Genomic DNA, 19,371 nt, shown 5'->3' with positions numbered 1-19,371 from the left:
ATATATTGTGTTGCCTCAGGTCTCCTGTACATCTTTTGAAATTTGATTTGAAATAATCAAATAGACCTACGTCTTAAAGTTAAGTTAATGAAGTAACTTGCTTTGCTTTCATTTGAATCCTAATCAAGATACACAATAATTGCTTTATATTGTTAATATGGACTCCTGGAAAGTTCAGCTATGCAAAATAATAGAATTTTAATCATGCGATAAAATATGTGATTAATCGGGATTAACTATAGGAATTCAGCGATTAATCAAGATTAAACATTTTAATCGTTTGACAGCACTACTAATAATCACTCAGCTCTTGGATTAACATTATACACAGGATTTACAATTGCAAGTGATGCAAGTTGATAGACAATTGTGTATCAAAAGAAGAAAGAAAAGTTTGCATAATTAAATGCTTTTTCATAAAATTTTTGCAGCATATCGCCTTTACTATCTACCCCCCTTTTTGACAACTGACATATCGGTTTTACATATCGGTTATCGGCCTTCTGTTTTGGTAATAATTGATATCGGTATCAGACCTGAAAAAACCATATCGGTCGATCCCTATTACGAAGATACTTCCTGAGAGGCCATTTCCTGTCCCTGGAAATGTATGCAAATAGGGTAGCAGTAGTACATGCCCGGCACGAGGGGGGCCACTATCCCCCATTTATGCAGTGATCGGGCTCCCTTTTTAACATTGAGGTCTATGGCAGAATCCAAGAATTTCCCAGAATTTGTCTGAGCAATGGATGCACATTTCGGATACGGTATCATGATCTCCAAACCCTCCTTCACATTTCAGGAGAATGTCGTGCCAGTATGACCCTCCAGTTGGGAGAAAATCAACATTAATGAAGGTGTACACCAAGTTTGTTTTGTACTCCGGCTTCTGTCTGGCGTGGAACCGAGGCATTCAAACGTCAGTCATACGTCAGTATGACGTTCAGTTCTCTGACTGAACTCCATTTTGCCCTTATAGACATGAACTAGGACGACCCATCTTGCTACGCATTAATTATCTTTGGCTATACCATGTTGCTATAGGCTAATGTGCAATAGCTGCACTCTGAATTACAGGCTCAGTCCCTGCCCTGTCATGCTTGATCATCCTTAAGCACACTATGTTGATATTTGATTTAGTTGATATAGTATATTCAGTATTTTAGTATCAGTATCATGTTTATCTTCTACTGTCTCTATTGTACAGTGGAGGTTTTTTATTTGTATATTACTTTTTCTGCTGTAAGTGCATGTTGCGTGTGATGTCTGTATGCTACGGAGACCTTGAATTTCCCCTTGGGGATCAATAAAGTATCTATCTATCTATCTATACCATGTTGCTATAGGCTAATGTGCAACAGAATATAGCTATACCATGTTGCTATAGGCTAATGTGCAATAGTGCAATAGAAGATAGCTATACCATGTTGCTATAGGCTAATGTGCTAATGTGCAATAGAAGATAGCTACATCATGTTGCTATAGGCTAATGTGCAATAGAAGATAGCTATACCATGTTGCTATAGGCTAATGTGCAATAGAATATAGCTATACCATGTTGCTATAGGCTAATGTGCAAACGGTTCCAAATATGTATGGAGCTATCGCTTGCCAAAAAACGGAACGACCTCGAAGTATGGCACCCAAACTTAAATCAGGTATAGTTGTGCAATCAACTATTTGATCTAAATCCACTCTCTTCCGTTCATACAGTAAGTGCTCTTTATTTTGGAAAACATTAGGGGCCTGAGGATGGAACCATGCGAGCGCACAAGCGTTTATTCTAACGAGCGCACAAGCGCTTATTCTAAAGCACAGGAGCGCACAAGCGCTTATTCTAAAGCACAGGAGCGCACAAGCGCTTATTGTAAAGCATAGGAGCGCACAAGCGCTTATTCTAACGAGTGCACAAGCGCTTATTCTAAAGCATAGGAGCGCACAAGCGCTTATTGTAAAGCATAGGAGCGCACAAGCGCTTATTCTAACGAGTGCACAAGCGCTCATTCTAAAGCACAGGAGTGCACAAGCGCTTATTCTAACGAGTGCACAAGTGCTTATTCTAACGAGCGCTCATTCTAAAGCATAAGGAGCGCACAAGCGCTTATTCTAACGAGTGCACAAGCGCTTATTCCTAAGCACAGGAGCGCACAAGCGCTTATTCTAAATCATAGGCTACAAATGCATACATAGACCACACCAATTAGGCAACATTATTTCCAACCATGGTTTATCCACAGAACGCATTGTAGTATTTCAATGCATGGCCAACAAATATGAAACAAGGCAGACAAACCAATCTTCCTGTGTTGCAGAGTCGTTCATCTCTTTATGCACGTCTTTAGGCCTACTAAAGCCAGACGAGAACATAATACTACAATAGTTGGCCTATTATAGTTATCAGCTATTAACTAGGCTATAAGATCATTTTTGCCATTTCATCGAGTAGGCTATTCCATTGGGATTGCATTAAACGTGATTAAGCACGACTCATATTGAAAATGTAATATCTCGTATGTTTTGCTCAAAACCATATTAGCCTAGACCCTACTTGGCTTTAACCCAACCTTCAGGCCTTACTTGGCTTTAACCCAACCTTCAGGTCCTACTTTAACCCAACCTTCAGGCCCTACTCAGCTTTAACCCAACCTTTCATTAATTGATTCCAACCTGACTCCACCCACTTATTGCGTTTGATGACACCTTCCTGCTGGCAATTCTCTCGTGCAATACTACGCATGCTCTACTCCCAGCCAGAGGCTTCATTTGTGCGTCTCTCAAGGCAAATCCAAAGACAGAATGGCAGGCGTGTACCTTCTGCTCTTCTTGGTCTTGTCAAATCGGAAGTCTGCAGGGTAGCTGTGGGTTTTGATCAGGTGGTCCTTCCTCTGCACACTGGAGCTGAACTTCAGCTCACATCCTTCCACCAGGCACTGATACTGGGAGGGACCGAAACAGACACAGAGCTCACCACCTGCATGCCCTACAATTACCAGTACCAGCCACAAGATGGCAGTGTTGACAACTAGACAGGGAGGCACCACATAATGGGTTTCTTATGCAGCCTTCTCTCTAGGCTTTCATCGCGTATCCAACAGGGAGCCTTGGGCAGCCGTGAGCAATGGCCGCACTAACGGCTCGGCTCCAGTTTGTGAAAAAAACAGAGAGAAAAATTGATTTTTTGCCAACGGCATGTTGCGTCTTCCCTGTAAGCAGAGAAGATTTGTGACTACAGTAAACGCTGTAAAAGTGTGCATGATTCACCTTAACTCTGTCTGGAGAGCAGTGATCTGATCCGACTCCCCTGCAGAGATATCTGGTTTGCTTCCAGGGTGGCTCACACCCAGCTCTGAGGGGAGATTATTACTCCACTCTACTCTGCAGCTCTGAGGGGAGATTATTACTCTACTCTACTCTGCTCTGCAGCTCTGAGGGGAGATTATTACTCCACTCGGCTCTTCAGCTCTGAGGGGAGATTATTACTCTACTCTGCTCTTCATGAGGGGAGATTATTACTCCACTCTGCTCTGCAGCTCTGAGGGGAGATTATTACTCCACTCTGCTCTGCAGCTCTGAGGGGAGATTATTACTCCACTCGGCTCTTCAGCTCTGAGGGGAGATTATTACTCTACTCTGCTCCAGGCTTCAAAACTGTACTGGTTGTGTGAGTGACACATCACATCTAGGCAGCCATGGCCTACTGGTTAGCACTTCGGACCTGTAACCGGAGGGTTGCTGGTTCGAACCCCGACCAGTAGGCACGGCTGAAGTGCCCTTGAGCAAGGCACCTAACCCCTCACTGCTCCGCGAGCGCCGTTGTTGATGCAGGCAGCTCACTGTGCCGGGATTAGTGTGTGCTTCACCTCACTGTGTGTACACTGTGTGCTGTGTGTGTTTCACTAATTCACAGATTGGGATAAATGCAGAGACCAGGTCCGTGTAACGCTTTGCAGTGCTATGTTCTATTTGCAGAATTCACATGAAAAAATATAAAAATAGGCTTAAAAATCCGTTATCCATTCTTTAGGACGGCACAGTAAATCGGTTATTGTTGCTTATTTTGATTTTCAATTGAGCACAGTTACGGTTTTCTGTTCAGAAGTTAAAAATTGAAATGATGCGTCAATTTTCTAATTTTCCTTTTTTGCCCTTGTGGTTGGACTGAACCACGAACACCGGGGGGAGAACACCATCTAGCTGGGCCAGGCTAGATGGTGGAAGGGAGCGCCGCCTGAAGTTGTTTGTGATTTTGACTCATTACTTTAGAGATTAATGACAAACTTTTTGGGAGAAGGCACGTTAAACATAACTTTCAGCCTATGTTGAACATATCTACAGTAGCCTATATTTGAATACCATGGCCATGCCATACCAAATAATTCCCCAAAGCAGAATGCATCGACGTCAGTCTTGGCTATACCGGGCTATACAGGCTACCCCGAGCACTGTTTGACATGGTATTTTTGCTTATTTAACGCTTTACACTAGACTAGGTTTCATTAGGCTAAACGAAGACACAACGGTGAGCCTAATTTATCCGTTTATCCATTTATTAATTTCAACAGCAAATAGCCTACATTGGCCTGTAGGCTACTAGGGCTCACGTAGGCCTACTCATAAGTGTCAGGACGCAGCAATGTCTCCCTCTGCATCTGAAGTTCTGATTAGATAGATCTCGAGCTGACATTATCAATCGCTTGTCACCTTGATGCAAGCGGAACTGTGTTTGATATCCCTCCATCTCTACATCTATTTTTTACAGTCTATGCTCTACATCCGCTGATAAAATGTGATCACCAACACCGCGCGCCAATATCTATCAGGTCACCCACCCCTACGCGTGGTTCAGCCCAACAAAAACAGTAAAAAAAAAAAAAAGGGGCCAAAATCCAATATTAACTGAATTTTACTTTTGTTTCCAATCCAGTTTCTGTTTTCTTTATCTTGCGTGACTAATGACACATTTAGAAAATAGCAGCAATTATCTATTTGCTGACCAGTTAAAACAAATTGAAAATTGGATTATAGAACACATTTTTTATTTGGACCCGATGGATGGAACAAATAGAACAAAGCACTGCAAAGCGTTACACGGACCAGACCATCCCTCACGGGATCAAAGGAGTATATATACACGTCTATACACACACACAGACACACACACACATACACACACAAAACAGTATATATACTTTTATTTACTTATACTTATACATCTCTGAGTGGAAGTGTAGAGAGGGTGTGTGGGACCAAAACATTACACAGCAGTTTGGAGCTGTTTACCAAAATCAGGAAAATGTTTTTGCCAGAAGTTTTGAAGTTATTAAATTGTCTACTGTCTTGTTCAAATCTTAAAGACCCTGGCCCACAGCTGAAATATGGCACTGTGCCTCAGAACTCTAAGCCCTGTTGAGAGATGTCTACAGATGGAAACATTATTTGGGAAATAACTGTAAGAGTAATAGAGTGAAGTGCACCATGTCCTTCCTCAGCCGTGGACAGCAGGGTATTTGATCACTTATTTTTTATTTATCATTCTGTTAATGCACTGTGTCTGCATTTGTCTTGTCAATACTTTTTCCATTGTCAATACTTCCAATATACTAGTGATGTTTAATTAATTATAATGTGATGACACTTGTTGTTCCATCAATATACTAGTGATGTTTAATTAATTATAATGTGATAGATAGATAGATAGATAGATACTTTATTGATCCCCATGGGGAAATTCAAGAATGATACTTGATGTTCTATCAATATACTGATGATACTTGATACAATGATGATACTTGTTGTTCTATCAATATACTACTGATGTTTAATTAATTATATTGTGATGATACAAAGCAACACCACATAACTCCAGGCAGAGTGCAACTGTGACGCAAAGCACCTGCTCCTTATCTCTATCGAGAAAACGTCATAATTGATGTAAATAAAAGAACTGTATGATAACACATGGCGGGGTGGGTGGCTGGTTGTCATGGTGATGGTGTGTTTGTTTACCATGCTCTGCTTCTGGGCCATGAGCTGGAAGAGCGAGTCATGCCACTCCAGGATGTGGATGTCCAGCAGGCGAGTGGAGGGGAGACAGCGCCTGCATGTGGCACAGACGTGGCGGTGCAGCGCGCTGTAGTGGTGCTCGTACGCCTCCAGGGACTCAAACAGCTGGCTGCAGCCCGAGATGTGGCAACAGAACTCTCCCACCCTGAGACAGAGGGGAAGGAGGGAGGGAGGGGGTCACAACGATCATACTCTCTAGGTCACATGTTAGTGCTGTGTGTGTGTGTGTGTGTGTGTGTGTGTTTAGTGCACACACCATAGTTGTATTAGCATCTATTAACACATCTCTACCATTAACCATCACAAGGATTCTTTTTCCCTCATTTGTGTGTGTGCGTGTGTGTATGTATGTATGTATGTATGTGTGTGTGTGTGTGTGTGTGTGTGTGTGTGTTTGTCTCACTTTGCAGGCTGGGCATCCTCGGCCACACAAGTAGCCAGATCCTGCAAGTACATGTGACGGTGTACATCTCCATCCTGTCAAGATACATCATCATCATCATCATCTCCATCCTGTCAAGATACTACATAGCATGATACGAGCATGATATTCTGACTGTTGTGGACCACAGCATGATATTCTGACTGTTGTGGACCACATCATGATATTCTGACTGTTGTGGATCACATGACAGCATGACATTCTGACTGTTGTGGATAATAGCGTGATATTCTGACTGTTTGCTGCTGGTGTCAATGTTGAAACGCAAGACGCATTCTGGACATCATTGCCTTTATAGATACCACCACACCACAGTACTCAGGTCACAAGAAGCCCTTTCACCAAACATCACATTTGATCATCTCCTCACTGACAGTTCATGACACTTCATGACAGTCTCCTCAATTTACACAGAACAGTAGACTACTGACAGAGGATACAGTAGGCAGAAAAGTAGAAAGCTAAGTAACGTGACTTGCTCGATAATCTGACAAGATCAAATGAGCTGCTTAACATGCACAAAGCAGACTTCAACCTACTTCAAACGAGCTGCAAACATGCACAAAGCAGACTTCAACTTCAACCTACTTCGAAGAACTCATGGTCCTTGCTCAGTCGAATCGTTTGGGGTCTAAAGGTAAACAGTGATTTGCCGTCGGTTCCGACATAGTCGCTGGCGGCGGCTGTTCCTGCTGCTGATGCTGCTGCTCCGGTTCTGGGATGGGTTGGTTCGGTGTCAGGCGGCAGTACAGGGACCGCGTCGATGTGTGCCTTCTCTGGGTCAGAATCTAACCACTGGGTCAGATTAGGATGTAGGTCTAACATTACTGCTTTCATTTCATCACGCACTATTCTACATAAAATGTAACGTAGGACATTTAAAACCCATCAAGCTTGCAGGATATCTAGCTCAGTGAGCTGATCATGCGGCTTTAAGCCTCTGCAAAACGACTTCAGACAACTACAGATTTCTTCCGGAACGTTAATGAAACGTCAAGGGAAGGTCAGCTGTAATTTACTCAGGGTCTACAAGTCCACCATGTTAATGTTGTCACAGTGGCGTTTAGCCTGGTGGTGGCTCGCTCATCATAGTATGTTTGGTTTAGCTTGTGTCTTGACTGGTGATTCGCAGAGCAGTGTGAATGACTCATTATGCCGTTCACTGGCAATAGAGACAACGGGATCTGATTCCATGTAGTGTGACAAGTCACTTTTTCGCCACAGTAGCCCAAATTCCAAGCATATTGATAGGTAGTTTCTACTTTTGACCACTAGGTGTCACAAATGGCACTTTCATTACAGAGCCATAAATCTTCACTGAGCGAAGCTCACAAACAGGGGCGCAACTACCCATTTTCTGAGTCACACACACACACTAGGCTACTCGTCAGCAAGTTTATTACAAAAAAGGTCTGTTGTTTTGTCGCGGTGTTTCACAATGGTAAGATAGGCTACATGTTTCATGATATTTCCATTATTTAGCCTAATATCACATAAATTAGGCATATCCAACTATGCATTGTATTATAGGCCTACAGGCCGCCTTATTTCCTATCCACCCATTTGTAGTAGCCTGAGTTAGGGTAGGCTAAATTAAAAGCATTAATTTAAGAGAGGTGTAGAAGCAAAGTAACCCCATCAACACAAAACCTCAAGCTAAGCCAACGTGAGTGATGTTATGGTGTGCTGGTGGTCAGGGAAGTGATGAGGGGTGCAAGCAGCCAGGGTAAGTCAGCAAAACAAACCATTGTAAAGGAAGTGTGTTAGGCCTACTTTCGGCTTCCCTCCGGTAGGCTATGTCACTAAAAGTCTTCCTGTAAAACTTGACTCGACAATGATTCACCGGCTGACTTGCCGGATGAGTGGTCAAAGCCTCATACGCTATGCTAATTCTCAGGATATTGCACCGCTATAGGCGGGGCGCGCTCGTGCCAGAAGTAGCCTACCCTCCTCCAGCTGCAGCAGCACAGATAGCGCGGACCGGCTGCGAGCTCGGGCTGGAACTATGAACATGAGACACACTGGGGTTTTATTATGGATTTATATCGGCCTTTCATTGTTAGGTAAGTAGGTCTAGCCTACACATAGTAACTCTATCATTGATTAATACCAGACAACTTTAGTGCGGAAGATGTTTTGACCTGCGAACTGAACTTTTTATCCTCACATTACTAACGTCATAACCTACTCTACTTTATGAAGTAGTTTTAAATACAATCTTCATCGCACAACTATTATTTAATTATCTGCGTTTATTTTGTTGCTCTTATTGCAGATTCGTTGGTTATCTGCAGTCCAGCGTTGCCACATGTTACGCACTATGATGTGGTTCGACTTCAGAAACAAAACGTTAACGGACGCACGAGAAGGAGTGCCTCTTCCCAACAGGTGCGCGCGTAGGCTCTACTTTTCAATCGCAGTGTTTTTTAAATATATATATATATATATATAAAGTTCATCAATGACGAGAGACGTCCAGCGCAGGCTTCAGCAGATTCTGACACAGAGTGGTTAAACGTGGAGTCAATCAGGCCATCTGGTTTTTATTAGCTTACAATCCGCTAATGGATTAGTCATTGGATAGCTCATCTCTGCAGACAGACGGGGCTGTAACCATTTGTCTTTTTAAGCCTCTCCCTTTTGACAAGCCCACTGGATATATTAAATATTTTTTATGTTCTTTATCATCTATATTTTACTTGGGTCTGTCTGGTGCTTTTCTATTGTAAAATGGTCCCATTTTAAATGATGTCTTAAGCCGTGCAGGGTTTCTTTTTTCCATTGAAATGTATACCATTTTATTAATTTCCTCTGGTGACAGCCGTTTCCAGATGAAATGCACTTTGGACTCACAGTGGACGGGAAGAACTACACTCTCCATTTGGAAAAGAACAAGTCAGTTTTAGATAATCACTTCTTACTATGTTTATTAGTTGAAAATAAGCAGAAGAAATGTTTATGATTTCTATGAAAAGACATTTTATTGATGTGTGTGTTTGTAATGTTTGGTCTCAGAGGTTTAATCGGGGAGGACTACACCCTGACACACTATGAGGAGGACGGCGCGGTGACAACCACAGGCCCAGAGGCAGCAGTACGTGCACACTCCACACTGACAGATATGTCCTGTGTGGTCACAAGACACACACATGCACACACACACACACACACACACACACACAACCACTCACACATGCACACACACACACACACACACAACCACTCACACATGCGCACACACACACACACACACACACACACACACACACACAACCACTCACACATACACACACACACACACACACACACACACTCACACACACACTCACACTCGCACACACACACACACACACACACGCATTTTTAACCAAAGCGACTAACAACATGGTAAACAGTTTAAGTTTTAAAGCAATTCTCTCAACAATTTTAGGACCTTTTAAAAAAGGTAGAGCAGTAAGAATAAGAATACACAAACACACATTATCACACATACAGACACACACACACACACACATACACACACAGAAACACACACACTCTCCCTCTCTCTCACACACACAGACACACACACACCTTTATCTCTCTCTATCTTATAGGCATGCACACACACACACACACACAGAGAAACACACACACTCTCACACACACACGCACACACACACTCTCACACACCCACCCACACACACACACACACACACACACACACACTCTGATACGCAGACACACATGTTCATTATGGTGATAGTATGTTGGTATGTGTGTGTGTGTGTGTATGTGTGTGTGTATTTGTGTGTGTGTGTGTGTGTTTGTGTGTGTGTATGTGTGTGTGTGTGTGTGAGTGTGTATGCATGTGTGTGGGTGTGTGTGTGTGTGTGAGAGAGTGTGTGTGTGCGGGTGTGTGAGAGAGTGTGTGTGTGTGGGTGTGTGTGAGAGAGAGAGAAAGTGTGTGTGTGTGTGTGGCCCTATAGGGTTTGAGAGACAGTATTCAAAAAATGTGGGTGTTATACATGTCTAACAATAGTGTGTGTGTGTGTGTTTAGAACCACTGCTATTACCATGGTTACATCCCTGGGCTCAAGGACTCGTCCGTCAGTGTCGGTGTGTGCTCTGGAATGCAGTAAGTCAGATTTGACACACTCACACAATAGTCTCAGTTAGTATGTTGTCTTGTCTATAGAGAGGTTTTACTGTAAATTGGCCGTTTAGGACCAAATCCAAATCAGTATGTAAGCCGAGCTAACCAGGCTAGGCAGTATGTACGCCGAGCCAACCAGGCTAGGCAGTATGTACGCCGAGCTAACCAGGCTAGGCAGTATGTACGCCGAGCTAACCAGGCTAGGCAGTATGTACGCCGAGCTAACCAGGCTAGGCAGTATTTAGGAAAATCATTTTATGCTAAATGTATGAAAAGTCATTTACAATGGCATATGGAGAGGGCAATACAGACATGATACATACTAGTTACAGCAGGCTTTTCTGTTGTAAATAAAAATGTTTTTGTCAGCCAACACCAACATGAGAGTCAAGAGACTCTTGAGATTTTGAAAGTGCTCTTTATAGTTATGAAACGTTTTAAGGAAATCATGCAAATTGTGAAAGATGTCAGTTCCTTTTATGGGATAGATGAGATCGTTCTTAAGAGCATGTCATCTTCCTTTTTTTGTTCTTTGTCTTTCATGGTGTCTGCGAAAACAGGGTCAAATTTTCCTATGAATATAGCATATAGCATATTCATCTTTTATAACATATATTATATATATAAAGCATATTCATCTCTTATAGCATATATATATAGCATATTCATCTCTTATAGCGCATATATATATATATAATCTCTTATAGCATATATATAAAAGCATATTCATCTCTATGATATTAAAGGGAATGGCATATTAACATGTTATGAACATATGGTTTGCCTTTATGATAATGTGTTGTTACTGTAAATGTGTAAATAGCAACAGTATCTAATGTTGCGTAAATGTGTAAATAACAGCAGTATCTAATGTTGTGTAAATGTGTAAATAGCAACAGTATCTAATATTGATGATCATGAGAGAATACATATTCCACATGTGCATATATTTGATTTAATATGGTCTTTTGTGATTGGTTGTCCCAGTGGAGTGGTGTCGGCAGATCAGCAGGTGTACCTCATTGAGCCTCTGGAAGGTTCCGTGGAGGGCAATCACGCGGTGTACCGCCCTGAGCACCTGAGGAGGCGGAGCCGAGAGAAGCGCAGCAGCGGCGGCGGTAACCAGGATGTGGACGTGCTCTACGACAACACACCGCGCCCCGTCGGCATGCGCAGCCGCACGTCGCTCAAGGCCCAGCGCTTCGTCGAGCTGGTGGTGGTCGTGGACAGCAGCGAGGTGAGACACCCAGGGGCCAATCAGAGACCAGTCAGGGATGGCCAATCAGAGACCAGTCAGGGACACACAGGGGCCAATCAGAGACCTGTCAGGGACGGCCAGACGCAGCGTCCAGCTAGAGACAGCCAGGGACACCCATGGATCAGCCGACGCCCACATCAGATTACTCTGGTCACAGGGCCAGAGACGGCCCACTGGAGTAGGGAGTTGTAGTTTAGAGAAGGCCCACTGGAGTAGGGAGTTGTAGTTTGGAGAGGGCCCACTGGAGTAGGGAGTTGTAGTTTAGAGAAGGCCCACTGGAGTAGGGGAGTTGTAGTTTTTCAAATGAGCAGCCATTGCCAATGAAAGTGTATGAGTCATATGATAAATATGATGGAGGTCGGATTTGGCCCAGACTGATGTTTTTGTTTTTTTATCTCTCAGTACAAGCATTACAAAACCAAGAAGCAGGTGGAGGAGTTTATCCTGGGAGTGACCAATCATGTTGATAAGGTATGGTCACTATGACGACCATTACTCCACCCTACTGATACCCCTGTCCCCATAGTGCTGTACCCCAACCCTAACCCTGTGTTTTTGCCCCAGCACTACCCTAACCCTGTGTTGTTGCCCCAGCACTACCCTATCCTGTGTTGTTGCCCCAGCACTACCCTAACCCTGTGTTGTTGCCCCAGCACTACCCTAACCCTGTGTTGTTGCCCCAACCCTAACCCTGTGTTGTTGCCCCAGCACTACCCTATCCTGTGTTGTTGCCCCAGCACTACCCTAACCCTGTGTTGTTGCCCCAGCACTACCCTATCCTGTGTTGTTGCCCCAGCACTACCCTATCCTGTGTTGTTGCCCCAGCACTACCCTAACCCTGTGTTGTTGCCCCAGCACTACCCTATCCTGTGTTGTTGCCCCAGCACTACCCTATCCTGTGTTGTTGCCCCACTTCTCTAACGTTGTTGCTGATCTCCTCCGTACCCGCATTCAGCTGTACCAGCCGTTGAACCTACGCGTGATCCTCGTGGGACTAGAGATCTGGTCCAGGGATCAGATTGTGGTGACCTCAACACCCAGTGACCTGCTCAACCGATTCGTTGAGTGGCAGAGGGACGATCTGAAGAAGCGGAAGAAACACGACAACGCCCAGTTTGTCACGTGAGTCATCTCGCACACACACAAACACACTCAAAAAACACTGTAGACTCACTTTCCTGGACGTATAGAACATTAGACTTATTTAAAGGGGATATTTATGTTATCAAGTATCAAGCTAATTTATGTGGTCTCGAACACACCATTATATTCGCTTTAGCACTCTTCAGTTGACTCGGCCTCTTGATGTACAATGTGGTATTACAAAGTATGGTAAGAAGCATAGATGAGGTTAGCTGGTTAGCATGCTAAAGTAGGTGTCATAGTCAGGTTAGCTGGTTAGCATGCTAGTTAAGTGGGTGTCATAGGTCAAAGTCAGGTTAGCTGGTTAGCATGCTAAAGTAGGTGTCATAGTCAGGTTAGCTGGTTAGCATGCTAAAGTAGGTGTGATAGTCAGGTTAGCTGGTTAGCATGCTAAAGTAGGTGTGATAGTCAGGTTAGTATGCTAGTTAAGTGGGTGTCATAGTCAGGTTAGCTGGTTAGCATGCTAGTTAAGTGGGTGTCATAGTCATTTTTTACATCACACCAAATCAGTTATTTCTTCACATTCTGCTGTGTTTAGGTAATTTAAAACAGGAAAGAAGAGCTAGAGGTGGATATGTGAAACTTCATATCAGTCATGGCTCTGAGATAAACACGCACACACACACACACACATACACACACACACGCACGCCCTGGCTCTGAGATATACTTGTAGCGCCACCAAACTCTGCCAGTGTGCATCTTCTGTCTCTGTAAACCCTGTGGCCAGACCATCTCTGGGTCCTAATGCTGTTTGTCTCTGTCCTGCAGTGCAGTGGATTTTGAAGGCAGCACTGTTGGACTGGCATTTTTGTCAGTCATGTGTTTCGACAAATCAGGTGGCGTGAACCAGGTAAAGTCTGGGTGTTTTATTCTTTATAGCAAACACACTGTAGTTACCATCACACACTGTAGACCCCATACCTGTGTCCTGTTTGTGAATCGGAAGCACGTGAATCTAAAAGTGTCCTGTTTGTGAATCAGAAGCACGTAAATCTTAAGTGTCCTGTTTGTGAATCAGAAGCATGTAAATCTAAAGTGTCCTGTTTGTGAATCTGAAACACGTGAATCTAAAAGTGTCCTGTTTGTGAATCTGAAGCACGTGAATCTAAAAGTGTCCTGTTTGTGAATCAGAAGCACGTAAATCTAAAGTGTCCTGTTTGTGAATCGGAAACACGTGAATCTAAAAGTGTCCTTTCACAGGATCGGCATGATGGTATCCACAGCCTGGCATCCACCATGGCCCACGAGATGGGACACAACCTGGGCATGAGCCACGACAAGGAAGACTGCAACTGCGGCAGAAACGCCAAGAGCTGCGTAATGGCAGACACGATCGGGTAGGTGACACCAAGAGCTGCGTAATCGGGTGGGTGACACCAAGAGCAGCATAATGGCAGACATGATCGGGTAGGTGGCAGCAGGCACTGTGGGCATGGCACATATGTAAGACTACAGTAGCCTACTGCAGTTACAGCCAGGCAGGAGGAGGCATGGAGGCGTGGGAGTGGGGTGTTCTGTGTGAGGATCTTGAGCTAGTGTGTACTGTGTGAGGATCTTGAGCTAGTGTGTATTCTATAGGAATCTTGAAGTATTGTTTATTGCGTATGGATGTTGTTGATGATGTATGTATCGTGCGGTGACACTGGATGTTGTTGACGATGTATGTATTGCGTGGTGACACTGGACTTCCTCTCGGTCTCGGTGACCCTTTGGGTTACCTGCAGCTTTGACTATCCGGAGCGCTTCAGCAGCTGCAGCCAACTGGCCTACAGGACGTTCCTGGAGGACTACAATCCCAGCTGCCTGCTCAACAAGCCCCGCCCAGACCAGGTGTTCGGCGCCCCCGTGTGTGGCAACGCCTTCCTGGAGAAGGGGGAGGAGTGTGACTGCGGGAGCCCAGAGGTGAGCCGTCTCTCCACTTCGCTGTGTGTCTGCCTAGTGTCTTCAGGAGTGCACTAACCCATATCTGTAGTGTCCTCAGGAGTGCACTAACCCATATCTGTAGTGTCCTCAGGAGTGCACTAACCCATATCTGTAGTATCCTCAGGAGTGCACTAACCCATATCTGTAGTATCCTCAGGAGTGCACTAACCCATATCTGTAGTATCCTCAGGAGTGCACTAGCCCATATCTGTAGTATCCTCAGGAGTGCACTAACCCATATCTGTAGTATCCTCAGGAGTGCACTAGCCCATATCTGTAGTGCACTAGCCCATATCTGTAGTATCCTCAGGAGTGCACTAACCCATATCTGTAGTATCCTCAGGAGTGGGGACTAACCCACTAACCCATATCTGTAGTGTCTTCAGGAGTGCACTAACCCATATCTGTAGTATCCTCAGGAGTGCACTAACCCATATCTGTAGTATCCTCAGGAGTGCACTAACCCATATCTGTAGTATCCTCAGGAGTGCACTAGCCCATATCTGTAGTATCCTCAGGAGTGCACTAACCCATATCTGTAGTATCCTCAGGAGTGGGGACTAACCCACTAACCCATATCTGTAGTGTCTTCAGGAGTGCACTAACCCATATCTGTAGTATCCTCAGGAGTGCACTAACCCATATCTGTAGTATCCTCAGGAGTGCACTAACCCATATCTGTAGTATCCTCAGGAGTGGGGACTAACCCACTAACCCATATCTGTAGTGTCTTCAGGAGTGCACTAACCCATATCTGTAGTATCCTCAGGAGTGCACTAACCCATATCTGTAGTATCCTCAGGAGTGCACTAACCCATATCTGTAGTATCCTCAGGAGTGGGGACTAACCCACTAACCCATATCTGTAGTGTCTTCAGGAGTGCACTAACCCATATCTGTCCTCAAGAGTGCACTAACCCATATCTGTAGTGTCTTCAGAAGTGCACTAACCCCTATCTGTAGTGTCCTCAAGAGTGCACTAACTCATATCTGTCCTCAGGAGTGCACTAACCGCTGCTGTAACGCCACTACCTGCCGACTGACGGAGGGCTCCCAGTGTGCAGAAGGAGAGTGTTGCCAGGACTGTAAAGTAAGAGCACACCATACCTCACACACCTCACACACCTCACCTGACACACACACCACACTTGACACACCACACACACCTGACACACCTGACACACACACCACACCTGACACACCACACACACCTCACACACCTCACACACCTCACCTGACACACCACACACACCTCACACACCTCACCTGACACACCACACACACCTCACACACCTGACCTTACACACCACACACACCACACCTGTCTTAGAGAGTGTTGCCAGAACTGTAATATAAGAGCACACCTGACACACCTCACCTGTCTTAGCTCACACACCTCACACACTTTATACGTGTGTGTGTGTTTGTAAGGTGTATGTCTTGTGTATAATATGTACTATGTGTGTGTGTGTTTGTGTGTGTGTCCAGTTTAAGGCAGCAGGGGTGATGTGCAGACCGAGTGTCCATGACTGTGACCTGGCGGAACACTGTCACGGCAGCTCAGCTGACTGCCCTCGGGACGTCTACCGTATGAACGGAAGCCCCTGCGACCGTAACCGTGGCTACTGCTACAACGGACAGTGTCCCTCCCACCAGCAGCAGTGCCACCTACTCTGGGGTGAAGGTATTCTATTCTATTCTATTCTACTCTACTCTATTCTATATTCTATTCTATATTCTATTCTATATTCTATTCTACTCTATTCTATATTCTATTCTATATTCTATTCTATTCTATACTATTCTATATTCTATTCTATTCTATATTCTATTCTATATTCTATATTCTAAAAAAAAATATCCACTGGAATTTTGTTTCTTTCTTTTATACCTGCCAGGGAATCTGTGTTATAGTGTTGTCACGATACCAAAATTATGACTTCGATACGATACCTGCCATAAATATCACGATGCTCGATACTGAAACGATACTACGGCGAAATCCTAAGATATCTGGAAAAGAAAGGACTCATACCTCCTCCAAGTGTATTGAGTCATTTGTGTTGAATTCGGTGCACTTTTGTAGTGTGCAGGTCAATTCTGGGTTCTAAACTTCCTACATAATTATTATTTTTATAGTCAGTAAAATAGTAGACCTACTTTGTGTGATTAAGTCCTTTATTTTTTTGTTATAGTTCATTACATTGTGTTGTGTTTTGCCAATAAAGTAGCTTTAAATAGCCAAACTAGGCTAGATCAAGGTCAGTGTTGAAATTACTGCATGCAAATCACTGAATGCTATGCAGAGGGGCCTAATCTTTAGGCCATCTGATGTACAGTATAGGCTTCCCTAGGCCTTCCCGTGTTCATGGGATTTCTTTGACAGTTGCAAAGGGAAAAATGTGAGGATAGTCTTCTTTGCGGCCAGTGTACAAGTATGACGTTACAACCACTCAGGTCTTCGTCAGATAGGCCTACACCATTACATGTTGCAATATGTCTGTGTGCATTCCTACATTACGTCTATTTCTTTGATAACATGATTTGCTACCACGTAACAATAAGCCGCTATTATTATTAGGACTCAACACGCTTTGGTGGTATTATATGCTGTGGGCTTTAATTAGCGCATTTCGGGTAGCCTATCCTACATCTGGGCAATAATTATTGAACAAATTGCAGTCTACATGCCATGACAAATATTACCAGTAGTACTGACCGAACATTAAATAGATTGTTTACAAGTTATGGTAATGTTATTCTGGCGTGAACATTGCGCTTTCATCACGTTAGCACCCTATGATTACAGCTCGTTATGTCTCGTCAAAATGATTACAGCTCGTTATGTCTCGTCAAAATTCATTGATGAAGGAAGGTTCGCTTTATCCATACTCGTTTCACTTAGGCTAAACTAAAACAGAAGAGAAGAACTTGGCACTAACCATGTAGTCGTGTTTTCTAAAGCATATTCGTTAACCTGTCGTTCTTTGAACAAAAATGTTGGGATATGTCTGCGAGGTGTTTAGCCAAGTTCCATGCGTAGCCTACTGCTTTTAAATGACTTTGAAACATATTTCACAAACGGGCCTCTGTGTACCTGATGGCTTGCCTTCACTATTCACGATGTATCCGAAATAGTTGCAGATTTCACTTCATCTTTTGTTTTATCCACAAGGCCGAGGACGGTCGGCAAAGAACTACTGTATGTTGACGTTGGCTGCGCACTCACTCACTCAGAGCTGCCTGCTTGACACGCCCACTTGCCTAGATGCGTGCAAGGAGCAGTGAGAGCAGCAGTTCACGCAGACACAGAACGTTAATTTTAATAAAGTATCGATTCTAAAAACGTCGGAAATCGTATCGTTTTTTGCGTGAAGGCATCGTGATACCTTTTTAGTATCGATACACTGTGCAACACTACCGTGTTATGTGGCTAAACTGCTGCCTAGCAGGTAAAACACATTTAAATGGCTATAGCCTACATTTAAAACAATTTATTAGCAAGAAATTATTCCATATGTCTACATTCAATGCTATTTAAGCCACTTCGAAAGTATTCTATTCTATATTCTATTCTATTCTATTCTATTCTATATTCTATTCTCTATTCTATTCTACACTATTCTATATTCTATATTCTATTCTATACTATTCTATATTCTATATTCTATTCTATTCTATTCTATATTCTATTCTATTCTATTCTATATTCTATTCTCTATTCTATTCTATACTATTCTATTCTATTCTATATTCTATTCTATTCTATTCTATACTATTCTATATTCTATATTTTATTCTATACTATTCTATATTCTATAATCTATTCTATTCTATTCTATATTCTATTCTATTCTATATTCTATATTCTATTCTATATTCTATTCTATAGTCTATTCTATTCTATATTCTATTCTATATTCTATTCTATTCTATTCTATTCTATTCTATTCTATAGTCTATTCTATATTCTATTCTATATTCTATTCTATTCTATTCTTTGGGGTCAAGGGTCAATGTGCTCCCTAATTGCTATGGCATTCCACTCCTGATGTCATAGTATCAACAATTGGATTTGATTTTGTTTTGTGCATTTGTCTTTCAGCTGCAGACACCTGTTCCACGCATGGCTGTACTAGCCGCCGAAACTGTGATGTGAGGTGGGTTAGAACGAAAAACACTGTGACCTTGGAGTCTCATTTATGACTTTCAGACATTGTGATTTGCAAGGGTATTTCTCCCACTGAAATAATTGATGTATCAAATATCTGTATAAGATAAGTGGCATTTGGCCTGTTAGAAAGACTTACTAGGGAATGTTGAAGTGGCTTGGGGGTTGTGTATGGATTTCATTTTAGGTGAGTAATTTGTGTATGTGTGTGTGTGTGTGTGTGTGTGTGACTG

At 43.3% G+C, this 19,371-nt stretch overlaps 2 protein-coding genes across 3 annotated transcripts in view; one reads left to right on the top strand and one right to left on the bottom strand.

The window, feature by feature from the left end:
- Positions 1 to 7,474, bottom strand: part of znf511 (zinc finger protein 511) — a 34,988-nt gene extending 27,514 nt beyond the window's left edge. For both annotated transcript variants that reach the window (XR_006023405.1, XM_042066338.1), the window contains exons 1-4: positions 7,094 to 7,474; positions 6,467 to 6,540; positions 6,007 to 6,208; positions 2,812 to 2,936 (exon numbers count right to left, since the gene is read on the bottom strand). Coding sequence is in view for 1 of the 2 variants with exons in the window: in XM_042066338.1 (XP_041922272.1) it covers positions 2,812 to 2,936; positions 6,007 to 6,208; positions 6,467 to 6,540; positions 7,094 to 7,342 (650 nt within the window). In the remaining variant the exon portion in view is untranslated. The remainder of the gene's footprint in view (positions 1 to 2,811; positions 2,937 to 6,006; positions 6,209 to 6,466; positions 6,541 to 7,093) is intronic.
- Positions 7,475 to 8,464: 990 nt separating this feature from the next.
- Positions 8,465 to 19,371, top strand: part of adam8a (ADAM metallopeptidase domain 8a) — an 18,811-nt gene continuing 7,904 nt past the window's right edge. Inside the window, exons 1-14 of the mRNA XM_042065799.1 lie at positions 8,465 to 8,568; positions 8,781 to 8,893; positions 9,327 to 9,400; positions 9,521 to 9,599; positions 10,546 to 10,622; positions 11,628 to 11,877; positions 12,301 to 12,369; positions 12,854 to 13,020; positions 13,813 to 13,894; positions 14,245 to 14,381; positions 14,769 to 14,946; positions 15,968 to 16,057; positions 16,456 to 16,651; positions 19,073 to 19,127. Of these exons, the coding sequence (XP_041921733.1) occupies positions 8,511 to 8,568; positions 8,781 to 8,893; positions 9,327 to 9,400; positions 9,521 to 9,599; positions 10,546 to 10,622; positions 11,628 to 11,877; positions 12,301 to 12,369; positions 12,854 to 13,020; positions 13,813 to 13,894; positions 14,245 to 14,381; positions 14,769 to 14,946; positions 15,968 to 16,057; positions 16,456 to 16,651; positions 19,073 to 19,127 (1,625 nt within the window). The 5' untranslated portion in view covers positions 8,465 to 8,510. The remainder of the gene's footprint in view (positions 8,569 to 8,780; positions 8,894 to 9,326; positions 9,401 to 9,520; positions 9,600 to 10,545; positions 10,623 to 11,627; positions 11,878 to 12,300; positions 12,370 to 12,853; positions 13,021 to 13,812; positions 13,895 to 14,244; positions 14,382 to 14,768; positions 14,947 to 15,967; positions 16,058 to 16,455; positions 16,652 to 19,072; positions 19,128 to 19,371) is intronic.

The sequence above is a fragment of the Alosa sapidissima genome, chromosome 16 (genome assembly GCF_018492685.1).
Source record: "Alosa sapidissima isolate fAloSap1 chromosome 16, fAloSap1.pri, whole genome shotgun sequence".
In the NCBI taxonomy this organism is placed as follows: Eukaryota; Metazoa; Chordata; class Actinopteri; order Clupeiformes; family Clupeidae; genus Alosa; species Alosa sapidissima.
The sequence above is the reverse complement of the archived record's forward strand: the minus strand, read 5'-3'. Positions and strand labels throughout refer to the sequence as shown.